At 38.4% G+C, this 20,182-nt stretch overlaps 1 protein-coding gene across 2 annotated transcripts in view; it reads left to right on the plus strand.

Moving 5' to 3' along the window:
- Window positions 1-529: 529 nt before the first annotated feature.
- The window catches only part of LOC129778180 (meiosis regulator and mRNA stability factor 1), a 34,018-nt gene continuing 14,365 nt past the window's right edge, over window positions 530-20,182 (plus strand). The window contains exons 1-4 of one of the 2 annotated variants that reach the window (XM_055784921.1): window positions 530-810; window positions 913-1,064; window positions 9,826-10,389; window positions 10,466-11,141. In XM_055784921.1, the coding sequence (XP_055640896.1) occupies window positions 921-1,064; window positions 9,826-10,389; window positions 10,466-11,141 (1,384 nt within the window). In that variant the 5' untranslated portion in view covers window positions 530-810; window positions 913-920. The remainder of the gene's footprint in view (window positions 811-912; window positions 1,065-9,825; window positions 10,390-10,465; window positions 11,142-20,182) is intronic. The other variant, XM_055784922.1, reaches the window with a different exon arrangement.

A 20,182-nucleotide genomic window follows, 5' to 3' on the forward strand; every position in this document is an offset into this window, starting at 1 on the left:
TCCTCGGCGTGAGTGCGATATAAAAAATAATAACTCCCAAACGATGCTATTTAAATAATTTTTGATTTTTAATTAATAATTTTAAGCATGAAGTTGTGATGATTTCCTTCGGTGGCTCGTTTCTCCTTCCTTGTAAGGGAAAGGCTAGAGAGATTCGCGAAACCAATGCACATACCTTCGCGTTTTGGACAATGCGAAGAGAGATGTTATTCGGAAGATATTGCCTTGTTTATGGGCGCCAATATTTGATACGTTTCCTCAGTGCCATTCACTGACTGACTGACAAGTATTTCAACGGTTCGGTTGTTAGTAATTTATGATACAGTTCTGCTATTCCGGGCATGTTTGCGCCCAGCTCTGGGATGCGGAGCCATGCCATTGAATATCGATTTCAGAGAAGTAATATATTTGACAGTTATAAATAAAAATTGTCTTCTAGCACTGTTCTATTCGAACAATTTTTGGATTCATCGAAAACATCGAACCAAACTTTGCGATGATCCCACCATTGTTTGACGAGTCTATTGTAGCCGATCCTTGCTCATTTGCAGTCACGAATGTTACATTTGCATGCTGGAATATTCAGTGTTTTTAACCCTTCATTAATAATATTTACGTAGTTGCTAACATTATTTATTGTGCAAAATTGTTACTTCAACCATTCTCATTGTAACCAAATATAATATTACCGAATTTTAAACATTGTGAAAGTGATTATTATTTATAATTCACGCTGTGCGTTTGTTTTAAGTGACATTTGATTAGTATATATATATCCATTGTTACACTTCTTTGCAATACATACAAAAGGTAAGCAGACACTCATTGTTCTCACGCGGCCGCATGAAAGCCGACGTCTGCAACAAAATGGATTTCACAATTTGCTGATTTGTTTCGCTTTGTACATTTCAGAATTGACCATGAGTACCAACAATTACTGCGGTAACCAGCCGAGAGCCATCCCGGATTTGGTAGAGAATCTGGCAAATGAGAACGCCAAACAGCACCACATTCGGCATTACAATAATCAGGGCTCTAACGTTAAATATTATAACAATTATCAGGCAAGTTTGGCGGGGAGCTTGTTTGTCATCATTCGTTATTGAATTCTTTTTGCACAGGGAAATGTTACTTGTAAAAATTTTATCCACTCCGGGGTTCGCAAAGTTGAACAAAGCAATTTCACGCCAAAATCAGACTCTGCTCCGACTCTCTCCGATCACAATTTTAATTTTTATTACCACACTAGCTGACCCGGGGAATCTCTTTCCGCTCAAAATTATTTTTTTGATATGATTTTTTTCGAACATTCACGTTTTCTCACCGAGCGAACGCTCGTGGGTTCAATCAGGTACAATTTTCATTTACTATTAATTTCCTATTACTTCTACCAAAACTCGCTTATAATTCAAATTTATTTTCAGACACAATTTTCGCTCAATATTCTAGATATATTTGCAAATAACATGTTTCTCCGTTACATGGAATACATATTTGATACTGAAAAGTAAATTTTCATTGAAAATTTTCCACCTGAGAAGAATTTTCGCCTTACACTAACGGAACACGAAGCTTAATTACGCAAACGCGAAATCCAATTGAATTAACAATGATGTGGAACAAATTAGATTTTTTTTTGTGTTCTCGAAATTTTTCAAGAATTTCAAATCTTCTCACCATAACTTTGACCTATGGGCAGAGACGAATACAACAATATAAAGACGGCTCAAATAGAACCAAGAATTGAAGAATGTCAACTTTCGAAATTTATTTGTACGTAAAATGGAATGGGTAACTTGGGCAGCTTTGTGTCTGAAGATAGTTTATTTGTAGGTTCATAATGAATAATGAAAAATGCACATTTTACCTAGACATAATGACTAAGTTTCTAAATCATAAGAATATGTGTAAAAAATTATGTCCATTATCAAGAATGCCCAGCTTCCTGATTTTTCAGGATTTCCCAATTTCCTTGATGCATCAGAACAGAGCTAGATGCACTTTAAGTAAAGTATTCGCTAGCGTTTACAGCTCGAGAGGAAACATAACACTCAAAACGAGCAGAATAAGCCTTTATTGTTTCGGGCACAGAAAGATTCTAAGAATTTTCCTCAGAGGAGATGCAATACTTATACGCTAGCGACAGCTTCCTTCATTCATTCATTGTTGAATTACAAAGGCTTCAAACTCTTAGAGTTCATTCGCCTCTATAAGCTTACTTACTATGCAAGGGTGGAGTTTACTTCGAAAATATTCTCTTTTCGCTATCCCCCTTCGCTGTTTCTATTCTAGCATCTGCACAAGTTACCCGTTATTGACAGCTCTGTTCGGGAATGCTTCCAATTTTCATCAATTCAAACCATATACAGACTATGGGATTTTAATGTATAGCATATAAAACAAATCTTAGAAAATTTCCGACTCGATTGGTATGCAAATCGTTAAAATCCGTTCGCAGCAAAAATAGTTATTAACGTGACCTTAATTTCATAAAAACGTGACCTGTTTTCTGATTTGGCAACCTTAATCTAAGATGTAGTCCTACGTCAAAAGATTGCGTAGTCCTACTTCCTAAACGGTCGTGTCTGGGATACAACCCCTCGAATTTTCTTTCGATTTTTCATGAGCTTCTAAACATGTAAATGCTTTAGCTATCGTCCTAAAGTTTCAAAATATTCATTGGAATTCGTTCTGCGACACCCCGTTGCTTCAGAACCGATACTACCAGCAAGGAATCAATTTTCAGACATCATCTACGCATCCAGCTGTCAACAGCCTAATAATGATTCTTCGTGCACTCAAAGAATGGATAATACAAATATAACATAACAGGTTGAGTGCCACGGGTTTATAGCGATTCTATGGATATTTTTAATCGTAGGTATTTCGAAGGTATTTTTTTTTCGAAAGGGAGTGCTAATGAATACGAATGAACAGTCAGAAGTGCAACGAAGTTCTTCAGAATCATTTACTACTGTTCTTGCATCAAAAACAATTTGATAATTGGGTAATTTGGCATCAATTCATAAAATCCGGAAGGTTATGGCATGGTTTAATGAATAGGGGCTTCAGATCCTAGACTGGTCAGCTTGTTTTCAAAATCAAAACCCTGTCAGGAACTTATAAGGAGTGATCGGACGAATAGTAGATGCAACTTACAAAGCAGTATGAGTGATTTGAAGAGCTTAAACGAGCAGTATCCTCTGCGTAGAACGAGATACACACCATAACATGACGCAACTTGATCAAAACCACCCCGAATGGAGTATTTGAATTGATTGAGAACTAAAGATGACCTACGAATTAGAAACTCATTGTAGTTCATGTGAAATTGACGTTAATTTTGTTAAGGAGTGAGAGTTTTCCCATCTGGTTCTATAGTTATGAAACACTGGAATTTTATTTTTTTGAATGTTTCGCGCCTGAACACAACAATAAAGTTGAAATGACCAGTCGTATAAATGATGATAGTTATTGTATTCTACACTATATACTTCAATTCCACCGACTTCTTACATATCTCTGGAAACTCAGAGAAAATGAGTGGTTCTATAGTTGTGAAACGCAGTGTATTAGTTACCTTTATTATCATATGTTATAATGTCAGTCACTGGTGCCTGACGAAGCCTGAGCAAAAACTCGGTGTTAAACAATAACCAAAATATCCGAACACTTCACTTTATTCCTAACATCCGAAAGAAAATCACGAAAATTCATTATTTTTCGACCTTCCAGACAAGGGTCCCCCTTGAGTAACAAGCACGAAAGTCCATCACCTTGTCGTAAACCCTTACAAGATTTAAAGGAACTCGAGGATGTCCCCTATACTCGAGTAACACACATAATGACATCCAGGTGGCTTTATGGATATCTTTGCGGGGAGAAAGTGTTTCGGAATGCCATACCATGGGAAATTGTGAAGTTCACACATCGTTGGCCGCTGTCGTTCGATAGGGCGTGCAGGCTTTTAGGCCCGTTTCCTGTTCCTTCTGTCCTCATGTGCACATTATTGATGCTGTAGTTGAAGAAACGGCTATCATTGCTATCACTTCATCATGCACATCCTCGCATTATTTGGCTGCCAACCAATCGAACGTTGTCACATCTCGCCCACCACTACAAAGCCGATTTCCAGCTCGTTGGTGGTGCCGCCAATCTGGTAGAACGTAGCCGCTCGATGTCCAATTTTCCACACATTCTGTCCGGTCCAGCTTAGTTCTTGCAGCGCGACGACTTCGAAGCTGCGTGCATGAAACTCGTCATAGACAATCCTATCGCAACCTGACGATTTGCATGTTCCAAGTTTCCAATCGTGTCCTTAATTCATCGCTTGGGTCGTTACCGTTTATTCCGGTTGGGATTTTCTTGTTCGTTATTTGTAACATATTTTGGATTTCGGGGTGGCCTCTGTTACGCCGGAGGACCAACATTAGGGTGCCAATGAATGTATGGGAAAAAAGAACCTAAAATTTACCATACAAAATGTTCACCACCTCGAAAAAACATCCGAATATCAGCTCAATTGGACTTAAGGGAAAGTGGCGCAAAGCGGTCAAAGTTTGAGTTTTTTGAAAATCGAAAAATCACCCAAGGGGGGGGGGGGAGTAAAGGAAATTACTCCCCCACCGATTTTCGGTGATCTTTCATTTTTCAAAAAAACTCAAATTTTTATGTTTGCGACACTAATAAACTAATAAACGAAAAAAATATTTTGCAAAGAGTATATTATCGTGCAAATCAACATTTCGCAACAAGTTCCGATGGGAAATCGAAATAACTATTTTTATTGGTACCCAAAACCATACGTTTCGTTTCGTATTCTGAAAAAAACTCCCAAGAGTGTCGATTTTTGACAAAAAAAATTGTTTTCGAGATGACACTAGATCTTGACGTTACATGCCATTTTAAGACATTTGTTATCAATTGATGCCAAATGTCTTAAATTTTAAAAGACATTTGGCATCATGTGATGCCAAATGTCTTAAATCTTAAATTTTTTTTTCGAATTTTTCGATTTCAATAAAATTTGACCGCGTTGCGCCACCTTCCCTTAAGTCCGATTGAGCTAATATTTGGCATAGGGTGTTTTTTCGAGGTGGTGAACATTTTTTATGAGGTAACTTTTTGAAATTAGAGATGACCATTTTCATTGGCACCCTAACTAACATGCATAGCTCTGTTCAGAGTCCCTCGTTCTGACAAGATATAACAACCTACCACGCGACATTCAACAAGCTACGAACATTTTAACCTTCAAAACTAAGATCAACTGTTTTCTGAAAGAACAAATTGCGCAATTATTAATTTATTCTTTATTCACAAAGACAACAGGCTATACATGAATGCCCTAATGCTTTTACTACTACTACTACTTATAATACTACCATACCAAACTACAACTATTTAAATATATACTACTGTAACTAATCAAGTTAATTAAGAGCAATAGAATACATTTTTTTGAGGGACGAAAGAGACAGATGGAAATCGAAACAGACACTACAACGGTTAAACACGCGGCACATGCTAGATATAGATTATACCCGTAATTTGTTCGGGTTGGGATGTATAAATAGTTCTGAGATCGTAAATTACGGTGATTTATGTTGAAATTAATCAACCGAAGAAGCTCAGGACAATCGATGTTCGACAAAATCAAGTCGGAGGTAAATAGGGCCTTGGCAACGTTCTTGCGTGAAACTAATGAGTCCAGTCCAATCAATTTGCAGCGATCCTCGTATCTAGGAAGGTTTATTGGATCATTCCACGGTAAATTGCGCAAGGCGAAATGAACGAATTTCCGCTGTATCGACTCAATTCGCTGAACATTATTCTGGTAATATGGTGACCAAACCACGCATGCATATTCAAGGATCGAGCGTACCAATGAGCAATAGAGAGCCTTAATGCAGTGGACGTCCTTGAAATCCTTTGTGACGTGGAAGATAAAACCAAGACTTTTAGACGCTTTAGATACGATGTAGGATATATGGTCTCGAAAGGTTAATTTACAATCCAACATACTCCCATGCAGCTTATATCCGAAGCTTATTGACGAACGCTTGCGTGAGAATGAAATAACTGAACATGTTGATGGGTTTAAAAACATCCTGTTGGTTACACACCATTCGGCGAATATGTCTAGTTGCTGTTGTAAAAACTCAGCTTCTTCGATGCAGTTCACTGGGAGGAACAATTTAAAGTCATCCGCATATGAAAGTTTCAGACACTTGAGGCTAAAATTTACATCGTTAAGGTACAACAGAAATATGTATGGACCCAGGTGACTGCCTTGAGGAACACCTGATGTTACGCGAAAAGACCTAGATATAGTGCCACCTAATTTCACTGACATTTCGAGATCAGTGAGGTATGAATGAAGCCACTTCAAAAAAGGGACGTTGAATCCAAGACGATGGAGTTGAGCTATTGCTTAGCTAATAAATAATTATGTTTTATCATAACAATTATTCTCATTAAATTAGATGTTGTGTTTGTATATATTGTTAAGTGTAAACCGTCATTAAACATTTAAATTTTTTTTTATATATTTTACTGTGATTTCAAAGGGTCTTGATCCACTAGAAGCAAATGTAGTGTTGTTTTCTCCCTTTATTGCATTAAATTTCTTTAGTTAAGGTCAACCAGTTAGTTTCTAGTTTTGTTTGTTATTACGTTATTTTATTGGCTGAGTTCAGTGTGTCCACTACCAGGGAGCCTTTTAGTGCGGGGGAGAGTGGCGGGTATATTAAAAAATAAGTACAATAACCAGGCGCCCCTGACATGGGGAACAGACGACAGACGTTGTGCATCCATGATGAACAGACGGTCAGATAGAGCGTAACCCACCGAGGAGAGATTAAAAAAAAATAAGGCAATTATTTCAAAGCCTCGATTTTGGATCATTCAGTTTTAAATGAAAAAAACACGTATGTATCTTAGGCTATGTATATGCAATTGAATCAATTCTCCATAGCAAAAGATATATATATATATATATATATATATATATATATATATATATATATATATATATATATATATATATATATACATATATATTAGGCTGTCAAAAAAGTACTGCCGGTATTTCCGCGAGGTGTCGTTGTAAGCGCGTAGTTCTAGTTGTATTCATTGTATCGAGTCATACTATAGCTTGCTGGAAAGGTATTTTTGCGCGCTATAATATAGCCCTTGACAGTGTTTTGTTTGGTTAAGTCGTCCGTGAGTTATAGTGTCGCAAATATGGAGCAAAATAAAGAGAAAATCCGACATAAAGGGTGTGTCACATCAAATTGCATCACGGAAAAAACGCTGTAGAAATTCGCCCAGTAGACCGATCCTTTTGAAAATTGTAGACAGTAAAATACAAACTATTAAACAACTTTTGGCATTTTCTTTTTATTCATACTTCGAGCCCAAGCCCGTATGCTCGCACCTTCCTCTTTACCACGTCCATAAGGTTCTGTACAACGTCAGGTTGTAGTTTTTTTTGAACAGAAATCCATTTTCTCTTGAAGTCCGCCTCCGATTTGACAACTTTTGGGTTCTTCCGGAGGGCCTGCTTCATAATCGCCCAATATTTCTCTATTGGGTGAAACTCAGGCGCGTTGGGCGGGTTCATTTCCTTTGGCACGAAGGTGACCCCGTTGGCTTCGTACCACTCCAACACGTCCTTTGAATAGTGGCACGAAGCGGGATCCGGCCAGAAGATGTTCGGGCCCTCGTGCTGCTTCAATAGTGGTAGTAAACGCTTCTGTAGGCACTTCTTAAGGTAAACCTGCCCGTTTACCGTGCCGGTCATCACGAAGGGGGCGCTCCGCTTTCCGCAAGAGCAGATCGCTTGCCACACCATGTTCTTTTTGGCAAACTTGGATAGTTTCTGCTTGCGAATCTCCTCCGGAACGCTGAATTTGTCCTCTGCGGAGAAGAACAACAGGCCCGGCAGCTGACGAAGGTCCGCTTTGACGTAGGTTTCGTCGTCCATTACCAGGCAATGCGGCTTCGTCAGCATTTCGGTGTACAGCTTCCGGGCTCGCGTCTTCCACACCATGTTTTGCCTTTCGTCGCGGTTAGGAGCCTTCTGAACCTGGACGAATGAACTTGACAAATTCAGCTTATTGGTGACATCCCGGACCGAACTTCTCGGATCACGTCTAAACTGCTTAACTACGCGCTTGTGATCTTTTCCACTGACGGAGCATCCATTTTTGCCGTTCTTCACCTTCCGGTCGATGGTTAGGTTCTCGAAGTATCGTTTTAGTACTCTGCTGACCGTGGATTGGACGATTCCCAGCATCTTACCGATGTCCCGATGTGACAACTCCGGATTCTCGAAATGAGTGCGCAGGATTAATTCACGACGCTCTTTTTCATTCGACGACATTTTTCCAAATTTACGAAAAATTGACAGTGAAGCATGGCCAACGTGTACGGCATGGGAAGCTCGATGTATGGGTGCCACACACGTTGACGCAAAAAAACATCTTTGACCGTATCGACGCATGTGAATCGCTGCTGAATCGCAACAAAATCGACCCGTTTCTGAAGCGGATGGTGACTGGCGATGAAAAGTGGGTCACTTACGACAACGTGAAGCGCAAACGGTCGTGGTCGAAGCCCGCTGAAGCGGCTCAGACGGTGGCCAAGCCCTCATTAACGGCCAGGAAGGTTCTGCTGTGTGTTTGGTGGGATTGTCAAGGAATAATCTATTATGAGCTGCTTCCCTATGGCCAAACGCTCAATTCAGACCTGCATTGCCAACAACTGGACCGCTTGAAGGTAGTACTCATGAAGAAGAGGCCATCTTTGATAAACAGAGGCCGCATTGTCTTCCATCAGGACAACGCCAGGCCACACACTTCTTTGGTGACGCGCCAGAAGCTCCGGGAGCTCGGATGGGAGGTTCTTTTGCATCCGCCGTATAGTCCGGACCTTGTACCAAGTGACTACCACCTGTTTTTGTCCATGGCGAACGAGCTAGGTAGTCAGAAGTTAGCCACAAAAGAGGCCTGTGAAAATTGGCTATCCGAGTTTTTTCCGAGGAAGCGAGCTTCTATAACAGGGGTATTATGAAGTTGGCATCTCGTTGGGAACAAGTCATCGAACAAAACGGCGCATATTTGACTTAAAACAGATGATTGTAACTAATTTTATGAACAAATGAAAATTCAAAAAAAATACCCCAGGACTTTTTTGCCAGCCTAATATATTGACCACCGACACTTTTTTCACTTCTTTGGCCTAACCGAATCATCGATCATCATGATTATGTATTTTATGACATTTTATAACAAATATAGTTTCAATGTTTTTTTACAAAAAAAAATTGTTGTAGCGAATGCGTTATTATTGATCCAGTGCTATCGAGCATATACCCGTCATGAGATATAGGTCGAGAAAACTGTTTGATGATTTTCGGCCTTCATTACTTTTTAAATCATGAGTATAATCAAAGTCGAAAAGGTTATTTTAATGCAACCAAAAATATATTCGTAGTAAAAAAAATTTACTAGAACGTTCTAGGACGCAAACGAATTATGAATTATTAGGCTAATTGGAATCGTTATTGAGTTGGTTAGAAATTATTATCGTCTACAAAACATATTTGGGGCCAAATTATCCCATCCATCGATAACAAATCCATCGATTACATTTTTTCCGGAGATAAGATTAAAAACCTCTCGAGAAACGATATAAAGATGCGCCCGAATATGAAACTTCTAGTTGTGTTACGCACTAATAAATTTGTATATTTTCGTATTTATTCCATTTTCCTAATGAACAACATAAAAAACAATTGAGAGAATTTTCTCATCCCCCTAGGTCATTCACCATTTCGGCTATGTTGTAAATGATCTTCCCTTCCACCCACAGACACCGTACGTGCCCCAGATGTATGGCAATTTTTATCAGAAGCCACGTTATATGCCCTATCCGAGTCGTAACCTTAATCAGTCTAATCAAAGCAACCACTTTCCACAATCGTCTGCCAGTGTCAACTACGGAAGCAGCAATAGCTCTGCGAACAAATCTCTGAACTCCTCACTGAACAGTAGCAGTTCGGATTCTGGCAAGAACACAACCTTTTATAGCAGCTGCAGCTCCAACAGTAGCCTTATCGGAAACTCAAGCAACACAAGTCAGTGTAGCAATAGTAGCGGCACTTGTAACGGAACGGGAAGCAATTACAACTGTTCCTTCGGCAATATGCAATCAACCCTCGATCAGAAAGAGATGGTCGTGCTGCAGATCAGCAATCTCGACCCGTCTATCGACGAACATAAAATGCATCAGTATTTGCTCTGTCAGTTGAAATCGATAACACCCGTTCTCTCATTAGCTATCGAAAGTCCCTCTCTGGCGAAGGTCAAAGTTCCCTCAGCCCAAGTAAGCCACCCCCTATTTCACACTTCTCTGTAGATTCAATTTCAAGCTTTTTTTAAATTTTTTTTCCTTTATTCAGTTTGCTAAACTGGTTGTAGCGAATCTCCACCGTAAAAAAATCGGTCACAAACGAATGGTGGTATCGTACATCAAAGACCCATCGTCGGCCGAATCGTCCGCACTTCGCTGCCAAGTCGCCGGTCTACTGAAGGATGTTCCTTACTACAGCCTGCCGATCAACAAGTTCCGGGAGCTTTTTCAATCCCGCTTCAAATCCTCCATCAGTGTTCTCGACCTCTATCGTATGCCGGACGTGTGCTCGATAACACTGGACAAGAACGAGGAGAAATACATATGTCTTCAACCGGACGTGATCAATTCACTGCAGAATAATCCACTGATCGAGTCATCGCAGCATAGCGTCCCGTACTGTATATATCACTTCAAGCAGGAAAAGGAGAAGGGTTGGGCGGAGCAGGAGATCGAGCCACTGCCCAGCGTGATGATGAGTATCAGTCAGCTGCAGTCGCTCATATATTCGTTGCTGAAAACCCACAAAGATGACATCCCGGTGGCAAGTATTCTGTACTGTATCGAAAACGAGCTGCAAGTGAAGATCGTCCCGAACGATAACGGGGTCCCGCTGGAGCATCTGCTGTGCTGTATTCGTGGAGTGCAGATTACAAACAACAACTTCGGCATCAAAGTGCTCACATGGCTGGACCATGAGCTCAACTCGACGAAAGACAACGATGGTAATGTATCATGATTTTTAATATTGTGTTTATTTAAGTTATGGGAACAAATGATCAAATAATTTTTTTAGATATTACCCGTTTTCCCTATGGTTTCGTGTACTTGTAATTGCAATGATTCACTGCACTGCACTGTTACATTTATAAAATGTAACAAATGTAGAAGTCTTGAATAGTAGGACACTGGGTTTTTGATCACCGAACGTCATTCCGGAAAGAGAGCGTTTTAATTGCATCCGAAATTGTCAGACAGATGAACCAAGTGTTCGTTAGGGTGGCAGCGAAATGGTCATGTCAAATTCCAAAAACCATGTACATTTTGTTTATTGGCCCAAACAAATAATCTGTGCGAAGTTTCAGCTCAATCGGACATGATTTAGGGGTGCCTCAAAGCGCTCAAATCTTCCAAGGGGGGAGTAAAGGAAATTTGGAAAATCGATTTTTTTTTCGATGCCAAATGACTTAAAAATGCATGAAATGTCGAGATATGGTGTCATCTTGAAAAAAAATTTTTGGCTGAAAATCGACCTTTTGGTACTTAGCCTGAGAGGCTATGACGGTATGGAAAAAAATAAATATCGAATTCAAAGAACCGACCATGTACATTTTGTTTATTGGCCCAAAAAATGACTTGTGCAAAACTTCAGTTCAATCGGACATGATTTAGGGGTGTCTCAAAGCGCTCAAAGTTTTGAAGATTTCATCCTCGAAAATCTTCCAAGGGGGGGAGTAAAGGAAATTTAGAAAATCGAATTTTTTTTTTCGATGCCAAATGACTTAAAAATGCATAAAACGTAGAGATCTGGTGTCATCTCGAAAAAAAAATTTTGATCGAAAATCGACTTTTCGGGACTTAGCCCGAGTGGCCAAAAAATCAAAACTTTGAGTGCTTTGAGGCACCTCTAGATCATGACCGATTGACCTGAAATTTTGCACAGGTTATTTTTTTGTGCCAATAAACAAAATGTACATGGTCGGTTCTTTAAATTCGATAATAATTTATTTTTTCATACCTTCAGCGGCATTCAGACTAAGTCCCAGAAGGTCGATTTTCGGTCAAATTTTTTTTTTCGAAATGACACCATATCTCGACGTTTCATGCATTTTTAAGTCATTTAGCATCGAAAAAAAAATCTCTATTATCCAAATTTCCTTTACTCCTCCCCTTTGAAGATTTTCGGGGATGAAAAAATCAAAATTTTGAGCACTTTGAGGCATCCCTAAATAATGTTCGATTGAGCTCAAACTTTGCACAGATCATTTTTTTGGGCAATAAACAAAATGTACATGGTCGGTTTTTGAAGTTCGATGATGAAATTTTTCCCATATATCCATTGCCACCCTAGTGTTCATGTCCTCTGCGTAGAACGAATAGGGGAAGTGAGCCCATAGTGGTAATACTAAGTAATATGTCCATTTCCAGCGTCCACATACCGCTTCAAACATCATTTTTCAAAGAATATTGTCGCTCAATTCATTGTTGTTCAAGGTAGCAAACGGCTTTTGACGTAGGACTACGTCTAACCTTTCGGTGTGAAAAACGTGTTCAATTTTTGAACGCTAATACCTCCTCAATTAATGAATGGATTTTGGTTCCAAATACACACATTGATAGGAAATATCATCAGCAGTTGTTTATATGCTACACATTACGGGTTTCAGCTCATATAAAGTTCAAATTAATGAAAAATTGGAAGAAAGAATTCCCTACTTTCCCATACATTTTGTCTGCGCTCCCGCAGCAAACAGCTATTCATTACAAGCAACCACGGGTACGAGCGAAACGTATGGACAAGTCGGAGGAGGGAGACAAAAAAGATATTATAAATAAATATAGGCGGTCGCTACAACGTAGTTAACGTATAGCTATATAAGGTAAGCGATGGTGGGGCTTGGCCACATTCTATCATTGGACGCCGAGCAGGAAAGACGCTATCTTGAAATTGATTTTCAGCATAAGAGATAACTGCATTTGCCGGGGATGTATGCGGTGCGATACCGCAAAATTGAGAGACAGGAGTTTCAATGGGATGTGGAGCAGGAGAGCCTATCGAAGTGTGTTAAAAACGGTGGAAGCGTCGCGCCGGGTAATTGAATGTTGTAGCTTCAATTGTTTGAAACATCTTTGTAGAACGAAGTTTTACCCTGTCTCTTGGAATAACCGATATAGCGCCTTTTTTCTTAGTTACGTTAGGGTCACCATGAAAAAAAACATTTTTTTTGCTCTTTTATGTTTCAAATTTTACATGCACACTGTCTTCGAAAAACTTTTAGAGTTTACTAATACAAACATTTTTCGATGTCAATATTGTCAATATCTCAACTTTACTCAAAAAACATGCTCTTTTCATTTGTTTGTCATTCTTTCTGGGGCAAACGTAAACAAAGTTTATTGGCGCCATTTGAAAGAGCATATTTCACTCTACATGATGTGTGATTTTCAAAACTATGTTGTTTTTTGTAATTGAGTAAATTAAAATTGAAATCATGAGTTTCTGGGTAGAAAACAATCAATAACTTTGAGTAGGATTAAGATATAGACAAGTTCTGCATCGCAAAATGTTGGTATCAATAAGCTCTAAAAGTCGTACACATTTGAAATGTAAATAAAATAAAATAAATTAAAGCAGAAAAAAACACGTTTTTTCATGGTCACCCTAATGAAACTTAGAAAAAAGCGTTAAATCGATTATTTTAAAAGATAGAAAAAAGATTTGTTTTTCAAAGTTCTTTAAATAACTGGGGCTACAACATTGTTGAGCTATGTTTATCTCTATCTATAAAGATAAGAAAGTAAGATTTTTCATTTCATCGACAATTTTGGTCACCCTATTTTTGATACTTTTGTTACTATCATATGTAACAACTTTGTCTAAGGCAGTTTTTGTCTAAACAATAAATATCTCCCACCAAGTTGTTTTTGGCGCTTTCTATCTGAGTTGCATTAGGATAACTATGGAAAAACTGGTTTTTTTACTCTAACTTTTATATTTAAAATTTTACATCAAAATGATCTTCGTACGACTTTTAGAGCTTATCAATACCAACATTTTGCGATGCAGAACATGTCAATATCTTAATCCTGCTCAAAGTTATTGATGGGTTTTTCATCCAAAAACTCATGATTTCAATTTAAATTTATTCAATCACAAAAAATAACATAGTTTTGAAAATCACATATTATATAGAGTGAAATCTGTTCTTTCAAATTCCGCCAACAAACATTTTTTATGTTTGCCCCAGAAAGAATGACGAACAAATGAATAGAGCATGTTTTTGGGAAGAAATATCAATAACTCTGAGTAAAGTTGAGATATTGACAAGTTCGGCATCGAAAAATGTTTGTATTAGTAAGCTCTAAAAGTCTTTCGAAGACAGTTTGCATGTAAAATTTGAAACATAAAAGTTAGAGCGAAAAAAAGTTTTTTTCATGGTAACCCTAACGTAACTTAGAAAAAAAGCGCTATATCGGTTATTTCGAGATATAGAGAAAAACTTTGTTCTACAAAGATGTCTCAAATAATTGGAGCTACAACATTGTTGAACTATGTTTACTTATATCTATAAAGATAAGAAAGTTAAATTTTCAATTTCATCGACAATTTTGGTCACTCTATTTTTGACAACATAAAAACGAGCGCTCTATCATGAGTACCAACTTTGTCTAAGGCAGTTTTTGTCTAGAGAATAACTGTCGAGCTATAAATGCTAATTTCCGCTTAAATGCATCTCCAGGACCATTGTGCAATGGTGGCATTTACCTCAAGCATTTGCGGTTTCATTTGGCTGACCTTACCTTTATTTTTGGTTCCGTCATTTTCTCTTCTGCGTGGTTTGCAGAGATCCTACCGAATATCGTTAGACAAAGCAGTTCACGGTATGCGATTTACTGGATGTGTTCCGAACAAGGAACAACGATTCGGGGATCGAAGTGTTAATCAAGTGGGAATTAGGGAATACGCAGAACACAAATATTGTTTTGTTCGGAATTCTCGGGCTGGAAAACCCTTCTCGAGATAAAATTAGTCTTGATCTACTCCAAACCTGTCATTTTCGGAGGCTTTGGAGTAGGGCCCACAGTATCAACTGTTCGGAAATGGCCTAGACTTACTCAGTTGCGGCTCATGACAGTGTATCGCTACGATTCCTACGATTCTCAATGATATGAGTCTACATAATCATTCGTCGATTTGCGGAATCGAATTACGTACAGTGGAAGCTCTCTATAGCGACATCGCAAGTGACCGCTATCGCTATGAAAGATTATCCTTATAGAGAGCTTTGACTGTAGTCGAAAGATTGCATATATTTCAAGCATGGGTAAGTCCGACATGACGAGCAGACTCTTGTGTTATCCGAATATTTTTTGAAATCACCTGATAGTCCGAGGTAAGAATAGTGTGTTCAACCGTAAAGGTCAATTTAAATGTGATGTGATTAAATGATTCAGGGTTTGTGATTCCATCGGTATGGGTCATTCTGAACCGTCCGGCAATATGTGGCTCGAAACTACGTATGAAGACGTATTTGTAGCAAGAACAAGAGAAAGTTCTGGTTAGTAATGAATAAGGCAACTACCAGGTTGAATGAGTTCCTTGACACTCAAAAACTTTCACATGCCTTGCTCCATTTGAACGAGACAACGTTTTTAGGGATAGAACACTGTACTTAGATTTTTGAAAAATCTGTCGTAATAACTGACCAATCTAATGAATGATCTTATCTCATCCCTATTCTTTGAACGCGGCATACCCTGAACAACATTTACTTTCTTTACGAGCTTATGAAATCCCCCAACGCCGATCAAAGCTCCACAGTACTCGATCTGGTCTATAATACGCATACGCAATTATTTTGCTTGTACACTCGAAATTTTCTTGATTAATTTTTTAGATTTTTACCAAATGCTTTTCGGAGTAATGAATTAACGCTGAGCTTCCACAATGATATCAAGCATTCCTAGCATGGAAATGCTGATACCACAGTAGTTTACGAGACTCAAATCACTTTTCCGTAAGCACATACAGTCTCTCGCAAAATTAAGTACACACATCATGCGGCTTTGTTATTTTTGAGTTTTTCGGGGTTAAAAAGTAAATAATTAAATGCGACTCATATTCACCGTAAAATTGATCCATTTTACTCTCATGTAGTGATAAGAAAAAAATTAAAATTGTCATATTTCTACTTCATATTTAAAATACAAACAAAAAATCTTCAATTAAGACGTGACAAAATTGAGTGTACAGTTTAAGTTTTTATTAAATAGAAAATTTAAATCAGATAAGCAGATAACAAAACTCCCCCTTTGGCGTCCAGCACTTTCTGCAAGCGCCGTGTTGAGATTTCTGAACTATGTAGACGGAAGTGCCTCCCAGATTTCCGTAATCGTCGTTTTGAGTTCCGCTTTTTCCCCTGAAATTTTATTCTACAGATGGTTCTTGATTTCCCACCATAGATACTCAATAGTGTTGAAGTGATTGTGGAGGTGTTTTGAGTTGATTGGGACATTATAGAGCAGGTATTCCCGCACGATGAGGTCAGTTTGCTTCGGGTAATTATTTTGTTGAAAGTAACAAACACGAGGGAGACCCAATTTCAGAACGGGAGACTGCAGGTTACGTTTCAGGAAGATCAATTGAGCCATTTTGTCCATCGCTGAATCGAATAACTCCATGGTTCCAGATTCAGAAGCCGCCAATGTACCATACCTCATCTGACTACCGCAGCCGTGTTTTACTGTGTAAATCAAATGCTGAACCTGGAGCACCGATACTGGTTTACTCCACACCATCTGTCTTCCATCCGATTCAAAGAGATTGGTTTCCGGTTCATCCGTATAAAATCCGTTGTTCCAGAACTCCTTAGGTCTGTTTACACATGCCTTGACAAACTGTAGTCGTTTTTTCATATTCACCTTTCAGATGAAATAATTTTCACGGCCGATACGACCTCTCAGATTGTTCCTGTATGCTGCTCTCCGGACAGTATCTGCACTGACAATGATGCTGGCCACTTCGGTAGTCAATTTAGGAATGTTTGCTATAGGGTTCTCTCGCAATGTTCGCACAATTACTCGTTCATAATCAGAAGACATGGTACGTTTGTGTCTTCTACTCGGGAGATTCTCCATTGTTCCTTCGTATTTCCACTTGTTTATGATTTTCATTGCTGCAAAGTGAGTTCTTCCGACTATATCTGCTATTTGATTCAATGTCTTTCCGCGACTATTCATATTTGTTATCATTGTACGTGTAACAATATCTGTTTCTTTCCTCTAATTTGCCATTTTGATAAAAAAAATGCAACATCAATAAAAAACGAAAATCAACACTGCCCAAGCAATGGTTAATAGAGATTATGTGTGAATTTTTAGGAATAAACAATTAGCAGAAACAAACTTTTCTCGGAATTTCATTGCACGTGCAGATAGTTAAATGTGTGAGTAATAAATATGCATCAATAGAATCAATGTATTCAAAATATTTTATACCAAATAAATGGAAAGTATCGTCAAGTAGCATTTGTACACACAATTTTGCGATAGACTGTGTTTGGAAAGTATTTGTCCCGAAGCCGGCGATCCCATATCAATCTCCAAATTCATGTCTTCTTTGTTAGGCCGCGGTGACATTTTATCGGAGTACATACGAAAACTTCATTGTACGATCACTGACAAAAAGAAACAAAATATTTTGTTTGCTCAAAGCAGATGATTTAGAACGAAGCGAGGGGTAGCTATGTAGCCACACCAATACAATTCTATGTGCAGTTAACTTTCCCTAACCCGATATCCGAGGGACCTTCGAGTTAGTGAAATATCGAGTTATAGAGAGAAGAATGCATGTAAAACAAATCAAAGGTGCCATGAAATCCATCGAGTTAGGGAAAATATCGAGTTACAGAACATCGAATTAGGGAAAATATCGAGTTACAGAACATCGAGTGAGGGTGAGTTGACTGTAGTTTTGTACTTCTCACAAATGTATACGATTCGTGCAGCCCCACTTTCGTACGAAGCTGCAAGCAATGTAACCGCCGCCTTACACGTACTTCTAACCACTTTGAACCATAGTTCGTCCTGTGGCGGGGAAGGACCAACAGAGACGAACTCCGGAAATAACAAGGATCGAGCATAAAACGAAATTTATTCCAACAAGCAAGTCAAAGACGAATGAGCGCTGCATATTTACTCGCCTACTGGATAGGGTCTCTAAGTCGATCAATTCGGAGGAGTATGGAGAAAGGCTGATAGGATCATTCTATGGAAGTTGACGTAGTGCAAATAGTATGAACTTCCTCTGTTTGCGTTCAATACTAATTGAGGGGCTCAGAATGCAAGAGGTGTAAGTGACTTGATCGATTTTTCTTCATCAACTTTTTATTTAGTTAATATCTCAACTGCAAAAACGTTCCAATTTAAGTTTGCCAATGAATCTGATAGATGAGGTTCTGACCTATCTTCCACATTGTCAAATACAGTTGGGAATGTATTTGCAGAGAGAGTCGGTGCAGAGAAAACGATCAAATCACTTACACTCCTTTCATTCTAAGTCCCTCAATTATCTGCGATGTGTGATACGGGTACCAAACATGAGGAGCATACTTCAGGATACTGCGCGCCAAAGAATAGTAAATAGTCGTCAATACGTGTACACCCAGGTTTTTTTACGCGGGGGATACATAGCTCGTAAAAAAACCGCGTTAATTGGAAAATCCGCGTAAAAAAAAACATGTCACCTAATGATAGATATCAAATGGGACTATCTTTACGTAGAACGGAAGTAAAAATCACGAATGAGGTCATCATCATCATCGAATGAGGTCATCTGCTAGAAGATTCCCTAGTAATTTGTACACTCTTCAGCCTACGCTCGTGCTTTACCACTATTAGACCGTCCAGAGCTAAGTAGACAGGGAAAGACATTCACGAATCGCTGCCCGTAAAAACCTCGTCCCGTTGCACCGCCTGGTGAGCTGAGGGGGAGATGTGATATTGCGGGTACCGTTTAAAAAAACCGCGTAAATTGGAAAATCGGCGTAAAAAAAACCTCGTAAAAAACCTCGTAAAAAAACCTCGTAAAAAAACCGCGTAAAAAACCTGGGTGCCAATGAATGTATGGGAAAAAACCGACCCTGAAACTTCAAAAAGTTACCCTTTACAAAATGTTTACAAACTCGAAAAAACACCCTATGCCAAATATCAGTTCAATCGGACTTAAGAGTGGCGCAAAGCGGTCAAAGTTTGAGTTTTTTTGAAAATCGAAAAATCACCCAAGGGGGGAGTAAAGGAAATCGCGGTTTTCGAAAAAAAAATTGTTTGATGCCAAATGTCATGAAACGTCGAGGTCTAGTGTCATTTCGAAAAACTTTTGTTTTTGTCATTTTTGTCAATCGACATTCTAGGAATTATTTTTCAGAGTAGGAGACGAAACGTATGGTTTTAAGTGCCAATAAAAATAATTATCTCGATTTTTCATTCGGAACTTGTTGCGAAATGTTGATTTGCATGATAATATACCCTATTCAAAATAATAGCTCATTCGAACTTCATTTATTTGTGTTGCAGACGTTAAAATTTGAGTTTTTTGAAAACCGAAAAATTACCGGAAATCGGGGTTTTCCAAAAAAGAAAAATTGATGCCAAATATCTTAAAATTGCGTGGCACATCGAGATTTGCAGTTATCTAAAAAAAATTTTTTTGTTAAAAATTGACTTTTCAGACGGAAAAACTACCAAGCGCCGAAAAATATTATTTTGACAATTTTGTTTTCCGAGATAATATAATTTTAAGACATTTGGCACTAACATTTTTTTTTTTGAAAAATAGTGGTTTTCGGTGATCTGTCGTTTTTAAAAAAAAACTCAAATTTTTACGTCTCTGACACTAATAAATGAATTTCGAATCAGCTAATATTTTGCAAAGGGTATATTATCGTGCAAAGCAACATTTACGAATGCAAGTTACGAATGAAAAATCGAGATAAATATTTTTATTGGTACCCAAAACCATACGTTTCGTTTCGTATTCCGAAAAAAA

The sequence above is a fragment of the Toxorhynchites rutilus genome, chromosome 3 (genome assembly GCF_029784135.1).
Source record: "Toxorhynchites rutilus septentrionalis strain SRP chromosome 3, ASM2978413v1, whole genome shotgun sequence".
Classification (NCBI taxonomy): domain Eukaryota; kingdom Metazoa; phylum Arthropoda; class Insecta; order Diptera; family Culicidae; genus Toxorhynchites; species Toxorhynchites rutilus.